The 14,536-nt window shown below is 34.0% G+C and overlaps 1 protein-coding gene across 4 annotated transcripts in view; it reads right to left on the bottom strand.

Annotated features, from left to right (window-relative positions):
- Positions 1–2,753: 2,753 nt before the first annotated feature.
- Positions 2,754–14,536, bottom strand: part of LOC139971798 (arginine-hydroxylase NDUFAF5, mitochondrial-like) — a 74,864-nt gene continuing 63,081 nt past the window's right edge. For all 4 annotated transcript variants that reach the window (XM_071978536.1, XM_071978539.1, XM_071978538.1 and 1 more), the window contains 2 exons: positions 13,281–13,363; positions 2,754–4,293 (listed from right to left, as the gene is read on the bottom strand). In XM_071978536.1, coding sequence (XP_071834637.1) covers positions 4,207–4,293; positions 13,281–13,363 — 170 coding nt within the window. In that variant the 3' untranslated portion in view covers positions 2,754–4,206. The remainder of the gene's footprint in view (positions 4,294–13,280; positions 13,364–14,536) is intronic.

Genomic DNA, 14,536 nt, shown 5'->3' with positions numbered 1-14,536 from the left:
TTCTTTATTTTGCTTTGACAGTAGATTATGAAAATGCTTGGAAGTATATTATGAAAATGAGAATAATCTTTTTTGGTCACATTTTCCTTTCGGTTCCTCTAAATGAGACGGGCCCCGGGCTGTAGCCCCTGACCGCCACGTTTATCATCGTTCCCCATTCCCCCTACTAGCATTCATCAGATCAAACTTAACAGCTTTTAGCGCTATGAAACACATTCGATCAAAGCAGTAGGCTTATATTTTGGGAAGCTTTTGGTCGTAGTATGGAGTTACAATCGGGATTGCACATGGGTAACCTATGCTAACCAATGAAATTGGTAAACCGGTCACGAACAAATGCTAAACTGAAATATGTCAGCAAGTGGAGCTGCAATACAGGAATCATATCGGTAGGCCCAAATGTCTGTTATCATGCATGTACTTCCAACAAACATGCATGTACCCTTACATTAACGTGGGTACCTGAATTAGTGATGCAAAGCCTCCCTTTGGCGTCAAGTTGATCCCAAAATGTTGACACAATGTAATACAGCCGACATTTGCAAGGAAACTTGCCATTAGCGTTAAATTAGAAAAATAACGAAACATGGCAGGGGCGCAATCACGTTTGTCTCTGGTGGAGGGGGTGGGGGGGGGGTTAGCTCCCGCAGAATCAAATCAGGGAATCACAAGCCGGGGCCCAAGGTCAATTAGCGGCCAAGGAAATATTGTCGTCCCACTTGATAAACTATTCAAGGGTTCAAAAAGGTGTTCCCCCCTTATGATACAATTGATCCCGGGAGTGACCCTGTTCTCGAAGCTCATCTAGAGACCCGTACATAAATAATCGGAATTGCAAACCTTTATTTACTTTATTCGGCATCAAATATATAGGCAGTGAAACAGCAACGATTGTAGAACCCCCCACCCCCACCCCCTCCCTTATTTTTATACTACTATAGTGGAAAGTAGGTGAAATTCTCCCTACTTTCTTGTCGTTTTTTTGTTAAAACTTTATAAGGAATGAAAAGCATTCAAAACAATTTACGCGGCTTGCCGCTCTGCAATCTCGCTGCTTGTTAGTGAGAAGACAAATTATCTTACTACACGAAATTTATCATATTTTTTAGTTTTGCGAGAACAGCATGTATCTCACATAATATAAGTGTAAACTGTTGGTACAAAGTAACATATTATGATCGCGCTTATAACACATACATACACTCTAACACAAATATACACATACAAATACAAAGTTGCCGTGAATATGTTTGAGGTACGTTGAATCTATTGAACATAATCATTGTATTAAATTAGCAATATATATGCAAGGCCTGCTTACTTGAAAATGAGAAACATTTCCTTGACTTTAAGGGGAATTTCTGTTACTAATGCATGAGGGGCATCCTAATGCTGTATGTATGAAATCTATCTAAGCTTAAGTTAAATATGTTAATGTCAAACCACTCAAACACCTCCGAACCAAGAACTGTATTGATTAGTAAATGTATATGTGAAAGCAAGTATTTAACACATGTATGCATTCAGATGTCACCACAAAGTGTCAAACTCCTATCACCATGTTACTACAATTATTCATCAATAACGTGGGGCGTTAAGCCGTTAACCAATTGAACTCAGACCTACTTAAATGGTTTCCGGACGTCTTGGGTGATGCATTCTGTTCATTTAATTCAAAAGTTACTGTCCCACTTTCTTGTATCGTTAAGGTGATACATTCCACTGATGTATCAAGATACATAGCAAATAGTTAATTGTTGCAAAGAAAGACTTAACAATGCGGTATACTTCTATCAGTTTGGACTTTAGTTCCCAGGGTAAATTTAGTTCCCAGGGTGAATTTAGTTCCCAGGGTGCTAGCATAGTGAATTAAGAAGTCTCATACGTCATATCTATAAACTTCTGTCAAAGGTTGCTGACTGATGTTGGTCATAACTCACTTCCACCACTCCCCCCCCCCCCAGATTTTCCTATAAAAGTACTATAAAAGTTATTATTAATATTTTTTTCTTTGGGGGGGGAGGGGAATCAGCCACAACATTTTCATTAACATTATTAAGCTTAATTGTATGACGTTGTTTTCCCTTTACAAAAGTAACACCTCACCCCCTCCCTACCCCATCACACCAAAAACCAAACCAAACACAGTTCAGTTTCAGTTGTCAACTACCCTGATACTACCATTTTCTAAAGAGCTGTGTTTTATATATTTTTTGATTTGTGAAAAATTTGATCAACTTCTCTGCAGCTATTAGTCAATATTGTATATAAAACTCAGTGATATGTGACCTTTAACCTTTACATATTTTGCATTTTCAGGATCTTCTGTACTTGCAAAGGTAAAAAAAAATAAAACTGTTTGAGTGATGCTCCACAGTACAAAAGATGACATGCTCATCTCTCAACAAAGTCGCTCCAGTCGAGTTTCTTCCCGTGTAATACGGCTTCCTCCAGATTTATCGGTGCATCACTCTCGAGGCCCCCTTCTGCGTAAACATCGGCATGGCACTAGGCGGTGTCATTAACGCATCATGAAGTCAAAATATTTGGCCTCCGGCACCTTAAATCACCTACCAGACACTGTCAGCCGGTGACATTGATTTTTTTACACCATCACCATCAATAGTCGTATAAGTTGGTAATGCGTAGGCTAATAACAAACACGGAATGCTATCATGTTACACCATGAACCCCAATCATCTTCGATAAATTAAGTACATCCGACATGTCTTTTCTTTTTTCTCATGAACAAACATGAACATACTCATTACTAATGTTCACTGACAAGAGGGTGTGACAGACGGAAACAAACTCATGCATCACTACAAACAGGAGCATAATATATGCATTTCAATTTCTTGTCATGGAGAACGATTTGTATTTTACTAATACAGTTCTCAACATCAACTGAGTACTAATTTACCCACTCCCCCCCCCCAAAAAAAAACTCTGCTTTGTTTCTTCAAACATGTTACCAAACATAAGTCTCAAAATATATCATTGCTACCTGGAAACGGAAAGTTATTGAAAACGCCAGGCTATTTTTAGAAATTGTTAAAGAATGGGTCTCAGGAAACATAAAACCTGCCATTCCGAAGAAAGCGTTTTTTATCCTCCCTTTTTCTTTCTATTGAACTAAAGATCTCCCAAAGTGGTTAAAATATTTACGGTGTATGGTCAGGATGCCACTACTTCAAGACTCCATCAAGTTCAAGAAAACCAGACGGACTTGTATTCAACAGACTGAGTCTAGTACACGCGCCATAGAAGACTATAGAAGACGCTTTAGAAGAACTGCGAAGTTAACACTTTTTTACCAGAATTATGCCTGCACAATCGAGACATGGACCAAGATACTGACAGTATACTTCAAGTATTAACAAATACGGATTTCAAAGCGAACTTTAACCAAATTAAAGAAGTATATATATATATATATATATATATATATATATATATCTTTTTACCATGTGAGTAATAACCCCAATAATCTGAGATATTTCCATTCAGTGCCAGGTTGTCATGAGAAGTATACTGAATCAGTATTAAAATCTACAAATAACAAAAAATGTCGCAATGTGTACTAGTTAGCATCATCCTCCACACACGACCCCTGTATCCAGTGAGAAAACAAAAACGACATTTCAACAAATTTGGCTTCATCTCCTGTAGCAATCTGAAGCCTCGGGAGCATACGAGTGATTGTCAAGGCATCAAAGAAATTGCATTAGAGTCAAATAAACATGCATCCCTGCTTTAGTGGAAGACTTCCGTTAGCTTACACGAATCTAATCTCTCAGAACCTTTGACAAATATGTAAATTGTACAAAGTCCCCATAGAGTTATGCAGCTTCGTTTATATAATGAAAGACAACACTTACATGAAACATGTTATCAGTGGTAGATGAATAAAGGTCACTGGAGACTGTACTTTTACTCACAGAGGTAACTATTATTATTTTAACACACCGCAGAAAATATCAACAACTCAACACATCAAGAAAGTAATCCAACTTGCACTAATATGATAGTTTATTGGTTTCTTATTCCCTTTCTATTATAGCATGACTAAGCTTTGATCACAGTTGTTTGGCTTTGCTTGTAAATTGTAGGATATATCAACAAACCAGTCTTTCAAATATAGTCTTATACTATTACGTCATACTAAAAGGTCTTCTGCGGTTTATAAATACAACAACTCTGTGATTATTTTGCTGTTTTTTCCACTGGGTTGTTGATGTTCTCCAAGTCTTTAAATGAGATTTCAGCAGATCCTCTTTTTGCTGGTTTAGCCTACCAGAAAGAAAAACAGAAGAAAGAAAACATAAGAAACATTGTATTTAGAATGAGGATTACAGTTTGACTTGAATACTTGGAGTTCTAAATCCAGCAGAAAAGGCAATTGGCAATTCGGAGGATTTCAGTTACTACAACATATAAATCGAGTATTATAGATTATTACTTATCCGAAAACAATATTAACTGTGACATTGTACTGCACTGTAAGTGATTTAATCACATTTAATCACAAAATGTAAACAATACCAATCACCATTTACATAATTATTTGCTCTCTTTCTCTTGTTACTCTGGTTACAAACAACAACACATGACTGTTTAGAACGAAAGAATGATTGTACCTACACAGGGTACAGTTCCAAGAAGAACTTTCCATGAATTAGAAACCTTCCTTTTTGTAACTTGCAATTTTGAGAAATAGGTACACTAATATCAATTTTATAAATGTCACATTTGTGTTTGGCAAAAAAGAACAACATTAATGCCACTTGTGCAGAACATTTGTAATACTTGCTATGAAAACTTGCAAAATTTCAATACTATAAGCTTGCATGAATGCCCTTTTGCACATTTTCTTGCAAGTTCTCTAATAATTGAAAGTTATTTCTGTATATATCTGGCAAACCCAGAATTATACAACAGAATTACGATATCAGTACGCTATTGCACCTCCCGTGTTGTTTGCTGTTCGTTCTCCTCAGATTCATAAACAGGAACACACAGAGAATCTTAGCTTACTTTCAAAATAATTACTACAGTGAAAATAATGATGTTCTGTAGCTGGCTTTCCATGGGAGAGTTTAGCACTATATCATTTTCCACGTGACTTGACTCAAGGATACTCTTTAATGTAGCTTACTTCAGTCCACTTTAAACTTCTCGTTCCTAACCTTGTCTCCGTTATTACATTTGAATTAAGTGAAATTACTGTATAGTACGTCATGAACAGGTACTTCACTATACTTTCATTGCAACATTGACATTAGCTGATTTTTATGTAGGACATAATTTTGTTGCTATCTCATTTTGTTGCTACCTCTTTTTTTGTTTGTAACATTTTTGCTAAAGTTTAGTTTACAAAACTTCAAAAAAGCCACTGGATCTTAATATACTTGTACATGAAAGTCAATGCTCGCCAAAACCTGCAAATTAGCATTTTTCTAGAGTCCTTTGTAATAACACATAATGATTACATTTAAGAAAAGAAAAACAATCACGTAAATAACTTGTTCACAAAATGAAGTATTTCTCTTCAATAGCTACAAGCATTTAATAAGAACAAATGACAAGAACACTAAATGAGACAAAATGCTTCAGTTTTACGATTTCTGTTCACATATTAAAATAGAATCTTGACTACAACTGTAAAATTAAAAGCAGTCTTGACCTCAGTTAACAAATAGTGCCTAAGGTTAGAATGTTAGCGCTGTTTTTTCAGCCAGCAACTTCCTCCTGAATTTCAATTTGTCTCTAGTCTCCAAGCAAACATTCTTTTGAAATAAAAAGGAGATGATCCTTTCGGATAATCAATATGCATATTTTTACAAGACAAAAACAGGTTACACCATTGGCTTGGAAGAAAACAAGCCAAAAGCAAGATAAAATCAAAGTGTAGTAACCACAAGCTTGAACATAAAAATCTTTCCAATTGACAATAAATTGTCAGGTCCCTTTTTCAAAAAATTTCCAGAAAATCGCCCATAGCAGTGGAATCATAAACCTTTGCTAATATACTTAGTTTAGTAGCTCTTGTTCTAAGGTAACATCTTCTCAGATAAGAGATTCACTCTTGCATTAAAATTAAGGATATAAATTGCCAATGAACTGTATTGAACCTTACAAGGGATATTAAACAAAAACGAAGCAAACGTGACTATAGAGTGAGTTAATTAATAAGGACTGTAAACTTCTCCAAATATAAATTAACATTCTTGCTGTGTTTCGCTTTTAACAGGCAGATGAATAGAAAAGGCATTTATGCAACAAGTGCCTTTGCAGAATATATCTTACTCTTTCAAAGGTAACCATTGAATAATTCTGTGTTAAACGGAATAGACAGCCAACATAATTACTCTCAATTCTACAGGCGGCTTTAAGGTGTGTAACTGTTCCGCTGAAATTATTTAAATAAGATTTCTGAAGCATGAATAAACTACACTGTAAGATTAACATTACATGTACTTGCAGCAACACACCAGGGTAATAACATACAACAAATAAAGATGATATGCATGGACCCGTGAAAAACTTTCTCAATGACCTTTTTCATTGCTTGAATGCGCTTATGACAAAAACCAGGTGCAGACCTTCACCGAAGAATTGATGAGCGGAACATTTTAAGCAATAGGTCAAATAAACTATATCATGTGAACTAGCTTTCAAGATAACAGGCTCCCATCTCTCATGGTTAATTTACATAGTGTCTTGGGTATCCGTTTGCAGGTTTATATCGAGCGACCAGAATCTATATTCATGCACTGATTTCTTACCTTCTATAAACAATGTTAAATGAACATGAAAGGAAGTACTAAACGGATAGAACATTAAAATAAATAGGAATGGTTTGATGAGCGTGCTAATGTGTTGACACTGTTTTGTTACTTTCAGTAAAGTGTAATGCTTTCTTCATTTATAAACACATTGAAAGTTATCATTTCGAGATGAACCCTGTTTGCATATGGGACTGTACACCGTAATGTGACTGAGATTGTGAGCTAAACAGATCACACAGCTCTGCATGTGAAGGTCAAGATATATTATCACACGTGAATCATAAGGAGTTATAAAAGTTATGATGAATTAGAGTTCAACAATGCATGCTCAGGAAATTCATATATACATTGCCTTTTTCAATCACTATAGAGGCAGGAAATCAAATGCATGGGCGGAAAGATTTGTCTTTGAAATATAATGCTGGTTAGGCCAACATTCTGAAATAGTACAATCTTTTCTCAATACGTTATTCTTCAAATTTCGGACATTCATTCAGTTAATCGCAATATATTTGCCTTTATCCTACCTCTGGTGTCAATATTGGCAGTTATCCAAACTGCTTGATACCTTTCAAGTGAAAATGAACTTAAACCAAAGGTCCGAAGTCATGCCTGATGAACTTGACAATTTCACAGAGTTTGCTTCTTCTTTTCGCCTGAGGTCATACCACAGTTTCATCCATCTTGCTGGTACAATTAGGTCTAGAACATCAGATGAGGTAACCGAATCAATATTGGGGCAGACTATATCATAGACATGTACTTGATTACAAGGGAGCTTGTTTCTTACTGACCTTGAAAACCAAACTCGGTAAAAATGACCACTGGCAAAACTGATCAACACTTTTTTCCCAAAGGGATTGACCAATCAAATTTCCTGCTGTTTTGCATTGTAAGCTGGATACTCACGCAATGATTGAAATGTTTACAAACCTTTAACATTGTACAGTCGTATTAATAGCCGACAATGTACCACTTTTTGTAATTTTTTTAACTCTACATACAAAAGATTTGTGTATACTCGCTCTTTATTTGACATGTATATAAAAAGATGTATGTATTTCTGTTGTTACTGTAAGCTGGATACTCACGCAAAAATTGAATTGTTTACAAACCTTTAACATTGTACAGTCGTATTAATAGCTGACATTGTACCACTTTTCGTCATTGTTTAACTCATTGCTATACAAAAGATGAGTTTATACTCGCTCTTTATTTGACATGTATATAAAGAGATGTTTGTATTTCTGTTGTTACTATCGCTTTGTATTTTAAAACAGCATTATTTGACTAGTTCGCAGCATTTTAAGTAACATTTGGACTGGTGCACAATTTCATCATGTGTGCACAGAATAATGAATATCATGAATTTCGCTTGAGTGCCTCATCAAGTTGCACAATATACTAGCAATCCATTAACATACAAGAGCATATTTGCAGGTAAGCTTTAAGTATCTCCTTTTTCTATGCACTTTCTTCTTTATATTCGACGTAAGATTATGAAATGAAAGAAAGGGAAATAAAAAAAAAGAAAGGCAAAAAAAGAAAGAAAAAAGGTTGTCTATATCCCTGCCAATTACTGGTTACTACTCGTCTTTTAAATTAGACAAGAATACAGCCTACAGCAAATACACATGGATGAATACTAGTTTGATTTACTTCAATTCTGGACAGGTGCAAAGATGTAGTCTTACAAGAGCTGTTTATCATTGTGAGATATTGTGTTATTAGTAAAGCCATAGCAACAGAGAATTAATGTTGCAACAAACCGTTTCCCCAAAAATCTAAGGAGCTATGATCGAAGGTTTTGAACACAAAATGTGAAAAATAAGAGGCAATGACAATAGCTCCCATTTGTTACTGTAATGGAAGGAAGTCATTATCACATCATCTTTGAAGCATTTCTCTGGCACAAAATCTAAAGGTGATAGCTTGAAAGAAAATTGAGTCACTGACATGAGCTATGATTGCACTTATGGTAGATCAGGCCTGCAAATGGATGTTTGCTTTTACTAGAATCCATGAGCACTTTATTTGTTTGCAACGTGTTACTCCTTTGAAAGGGATAATGTCAAATCACCAATGCTCGCTCTCTCTTTCCAGAGGTTCATTTTTGGGCTGCTCAGGGGCGAAATGCAAATAATATGAGACTCTTGTGTTACTTTCTTTCAAATGAAATACAATATTACACAAATGAAGAACAATGCCTTACAAGTGGTACAGGACAGGAATAAAATTGATAATTGAAACCGAACTCGTTTAAAACTAACAGAGAATCACAATTTTTTAGAAACCAGAATGTTTAGACCCTATGGAATTGAAAGATTGGGAAAGTTCAAGCATAGCTCTATGTATGGAACTCTTGTGAGCATTTTAAACTATGACCTAACATTTTTCAAGATGTCTCAACAAATTTTTCATTATGTATTTTTCCTATGTTGTAGCATGGTCTCTTCTGGTCAAATCCAAAATTCAATAAGGTACCAAATTTGGGACTACCTATACAAAAGTTTCCCACCATTACAAACAGCAAAACAATAATTTAATGCATACCTTATTCATCAAACTAAGTCACATGTTTTAAACTGCCATCCTGTAACACTTTGCATAAAATGTAAGTTCACAAGGACCCCATTGCAAACCATTCTGGAAAAATTCTTGCAAAGAGTGAACACTAACATGCAAACGGATTTTAAGGGACAACAACATCTCCTTTTTTGTCGTGCATATTGAGACTTCCAAACATTTATCAAAATTGAGTTCGAAGTACTGTACATCATCATCATCATTATCAAGTTTTCTTGATTCAACCTGTTTTCCACCTGCTAGCAATTTTGGCCATTTATTCAAAACACTTAAAGCTTTAGCCTTGTGAAATGTAAATATGAACTTCCAGTTAATATTTCCCATTGGAACAAAAACAACTGTAACAGGAGTTTGACATTTCTATCTTTAAAACAGCAAATATATTTTTAACATTTATTTGTCACAGAAATGATGGTACACAACTATAAACAAAATAAAACGCTGGCATTGTACAAACTTCTCTGAGTAAAGTTGACTTCAAGCAATTTCAAATTGTCCCCAACTGATAAGGACAAGACAAATCTGAACATAAAGGATCTCATATTTAATTATTGATAGAGATACAGCATAGGTCAAAGACTTTTCCATGGGTAAATATAAATAGCAACTTCAGGAGGTTTCAGAGGGAAATTGGTTTACCGTTCTCACCATATTTGGTCATCCACAGGATACCACAGTTTACTTGACAAATATTGGAAAGTATATTGAATTTAAAGGTGCATGCTATGCCAGTGGTTGCAAAGAGAAAGATGCTGTTTTTGTTTCATTCTTCTTCTGTTTTCTTGTAATCTCTTCATTCATCACTCCATTTCCATGCTATTGTAATGAAAGCTTTCATTAAAATTAGACTTGTCCTGTCAAACTAGAATATCAAACTTCTTTTCCAAAGAAGTCTGTAATTAAACATAATTGGCACTTGACATACTTTTCCTCCATGCATCTCCCATGAGAACCTCAAATTATGTGAAGCAAATCCAACCTGCCAAACATCAAGAAGTTGTACTATATGGACAAGGAGTAGTTATACTGCCTGCAGGGTATAACACTGTTCTAGATGAAGACTCCCAAAAATAGCTCTCTCTCTCTCTTCTGCCACAATGCTCTTAGCCTGACTCAAAGAGAGTACAAGTGTGGACTAACACCACAAGATTGAAGATATTACACAGCAATATTTGGAGGAATGGTATTGATTACAACTCACAATGAACAACAAAGCCCGAATAAAAGGATCTAAGGGGAGTTTATAAGTCAAGTTCTGGGGCGAGATGAATAATACAAAAAATATGACCATTTATGGCATTGAGCAGATACCAGGAGGGCATTGATGTAATTGTCAGGGGACAAAGCAAACTCTCATAGCTGTATGGTTACCAAAATAGGGTTATACTTCATTGGAAAAACAACAACAACAACTATGAAAGATTTAAGATTTAAAAAATATGCCTTATTCATAAAATTTAAAAACAAATTATGACACTTTTTCATCTTAATTGCTTATTGTTATTCTTTCTAAAGATGATCACACTGTTTAAAAGGTATCTCAAATTTACATAATAATCTGCCCGGTGTTCCAAAATGATTTAGTCATAAATCCAGTTAACACCTCTCATCTATATATGCTTTTAAAGGTGAAACATGTCCGAATCTATATGCTCAAAAGTTAAGTTGCAATGATCATCCAAGATCTTTTTCCATTTTACCTCTAATACTTTGTTCCATTCTTTAAAACAAAATCTCATTTTGAAGTAAAATCTAATTATGTCCACACAAATTAAGACAAAGTGAAGCGGGGATAAGACTGTTACGTTGTGACATTGCATCCCAACGTTCTATAAATCCTCATATGAATATTTAAAAAGGAATGAATAAATCATTTTTAATTTGGCTTCCAAATTGACCAAAGGAGACAGCTTCATGTCAATAAGGAAAAAAATTTCTAGGATCAACTTTGTGATGGTTGTATGATTGTGTACCTTCAGCAAAAACGTCTGCTTAAATTTTAAAAGAAACAAGGTTGTAATTAAATAAATGATATTAAATAAATGATAGTAACAGCACCTATATGCCAGTGTTGCCAATCTTCTCATTATCATTAAAAATGCAAGAGAAATAATAAATTAAAAAATGTTTAAAAATCTACTGCAAGGAAGCAGGTGTAGGAAAATACTCTATATAGCAGTCAGTTTATTCATATACAAGTTAGAGGGCCTGACATTTTGATCTGAGAAGGATCGGTTTGCCCCTCCAAGAAGATCCTGCTAGAATTTAAGGCCCTTTCAACTTTTCCATATTATGATAACTATTATGACAATTCAAACTATAATGACACTCTACTATAAACAAAAATCGTTAGATGAATTGGAACTTAAATTTGGAAGTTTTCAGCAACTCATGATTGCATACCAAAGCTAATCCAGAACGCTTTTCATGATAAATAAAAAATAATGTGTAAAGCCTTAATAACATATTCTCAAAATAATGACATATTTATTCACTACTTGATCCTATTAACATTCCCAATATGAGTTTTTGAGGCACTCTCCTTATTGAGTTGAATGATTTAAATAGTGGTAATAATTTACCCCAAAAAATGTTCAAAATGCTACTTTAAGTAATGAAATTGCCAAAACAGTTAGCTTCTGTGAGGTAAAAGCATGCAATATGTCATTTCATGTTAGTTTTCTCTGGTAAATATGAAGTTTATGGTGCAAACTTGACTAGATGAGCCGATGAGTGGTCATTGCTTATGGAGTTGAGAATAAATAAATACGTTAGACTAAATATAACATTTTCCCCAATATCAACTCAAAATGTAGTTTCAAGCAAATATTTTGTGAAGACAGTTTAGCCTGTATGACGTTTCACCACAAGCGCACTTTATTTCTCAATTTCTTTTCTCTGTTGCGAGTTATATATAATCCAGTGAAAGCAGTGAAATGTGCAAAACTCAAACAACAAATATTTAAAATTGTGTAAATGTTTATTCATTAATTGAAACAAACATTTAACTAGATGAGCTCTAATAAGATAGCCACCATTGCTAATTCAGTTGAATGAATTAACTATAGTGAAAAAATCATCTCAACCTCAAAATGCTACTTTAAGCAAGAACCAATTGTCAACAACAGTTAACTAATATAAAATACAGTAACATCATGGAATACATCATTTCTGGTTGAATATGATGTTACACTGAAAATAATTAATATCAATCATGTGCAAAACTCAAATAACAAATTTTAAAATTTCTTATTGTTTCTTCACAAATGGTATAAAAATGACTGTATGAGCTAATGAGGTACATTGCTAATTGATTTAAAAATGAATTAAATAGTACTGAAGAATATATCACAAGCATACCATCATTTATCATTACTTGTGCAGATAAACTCCATTGCATAAAGTTCAATGAAAATAAGCTAGGTCTATGCACCCTGCACTTAAGTTCTTTCAACACATCTGCTACAGTAGCTACAGAAGTACTTGTTATCATTGAAATCCTGAGTGCAACTCTCCCATATTCCCAAAAAGGCAAGGAAGTTTACAACAAATAAGGTTGCCAAAGAATTCTTTAGCAAAGAATGCAATCACTATTAAGTAGTGAAAACCTGACAATTTATACACAATCAAATATAAGTCCAAGAAAGCTTTCAGAGGATTAGCTAAGCAAACAATTTCAGCATGCCACTGTCCAAATATGAACATCCGGTTAAAAGATAGAACATTATTCTTTTAGTAACAGGTTATTCTTGGTTGCACTCTGCAGATGATTCATGCTAAGTCACATAGTCAGTAACGAATACCTATATTGTACCCACATTGCGAGTTTCATGATGGAAGGTTTTCAATTTGAAATTGGTTCAAGAACAGTTCATGGCAATTTCTGACTTCTTGTTAGCTTACCTGTGATATGTCTGGTTTCCATCCAATCATAAACAATATTTGGAAGGTAGCTGGTATAGAACCATCCTCATTACCATACATTTCTAGAAACGTGTTAAAAGAAAGGAGAAAAAGTAGATTTTATATGTGTGGATTTTTTTTGGCATTAAAATGGGGCATAAGGATTTTATAAGAAGGTGATTATATTAGACAGAAACCATATAACTTCTTCTTCGATATGTTGGCCTAATTGTTTTCGCTGAGTGATGTACCTGCTTTTAAATGCAAAGCACCATTAAAAGTAGCATGTATATATAAATAAATATATAAATAGATAAATATATATATATATATATGTATATCCTTTACAATTACGACGGAATCGGATTAAAATAATCCGACGAGGATTAAAATAATTCCAAATTTCTAAAACTTCTGCTCAATTCAGCAGAAATCAGTAAGTCGCTTTGCCTTTACAACCATGCAGACAATCTTCTCTATAAAATAGTTTCAATTCCTGCTACTCCTTATCACTTTTGGTGATCATGCACTGAAGAAGAGCTAGTTTTGCTCGAAAGCTCTGCAAAAACCAAACATTGGTTGTTTTACTTCCAATAACTTACCTAATTTAATTATTGTGTCTCACTCGAGATCCAGCCTTTCTCTAAATGCAGCATAGTTGTTTAACAGTTTTTCCGTTATTCCTATATATATATATATATATATATATATAAATATATATATATAATATATTCATATATATATATATATATATATATATTTATCTATTTATCTATTTATATATTTATTTATATATACATGCTACTTTTATATATGCTAATTCTATATATATATATATATATATATATATATATATAAACAGTATATTTATATATGTATTACATGTATACATGTATTACTGTTTTGAGAAAAAAAAATTGGGGTAATCTGTCTCCTATTTCAGTGCTATGTTCACATGTCATTGTACTTTATCCTATATCATAATCACCAACATGTCCGTTTCATAATTACTTAGCTGGTGAAGTATTCTTGAAACCTGAGAAGTAACAACTTGTTATCCCCTTAATATGCTCCCTGCATCATGAGTTTGTGTTTTGAAGATGCAAACATCTCCTTCCTGTATGCTAAAAATCTTGAAGAATATGAAGATTATTCAACAAAGAGTTAACGAGGCTGCTATGTTCAATGTTTTGTATCAATTTGGAATGACCTTGCCATCTATCACTCAGACAAAAAGAAAAAAACTGTTTTCCAAT

This window comes from Apostichopus japonicus, chromosome 8, assembly GCF_037975245.1.
Source record: "Apostichopus japonicus isolate 1M-3 chromosome 8, ASM3797524v1, whole genome shotgun sequence".
NCBI classification, from domain to species: Eukaryota; Metazoa; Echinodermata; class Holothuroidea; order Aspidochirotida; family Stichopodidae; genus Apostichopus; species Apostichopus japonicus.
The sequence above is the reverse complement of the archived record's forward strand: the minus strand, read 5'-3'. Positions and strand labels throughout refer to the sequence as shown.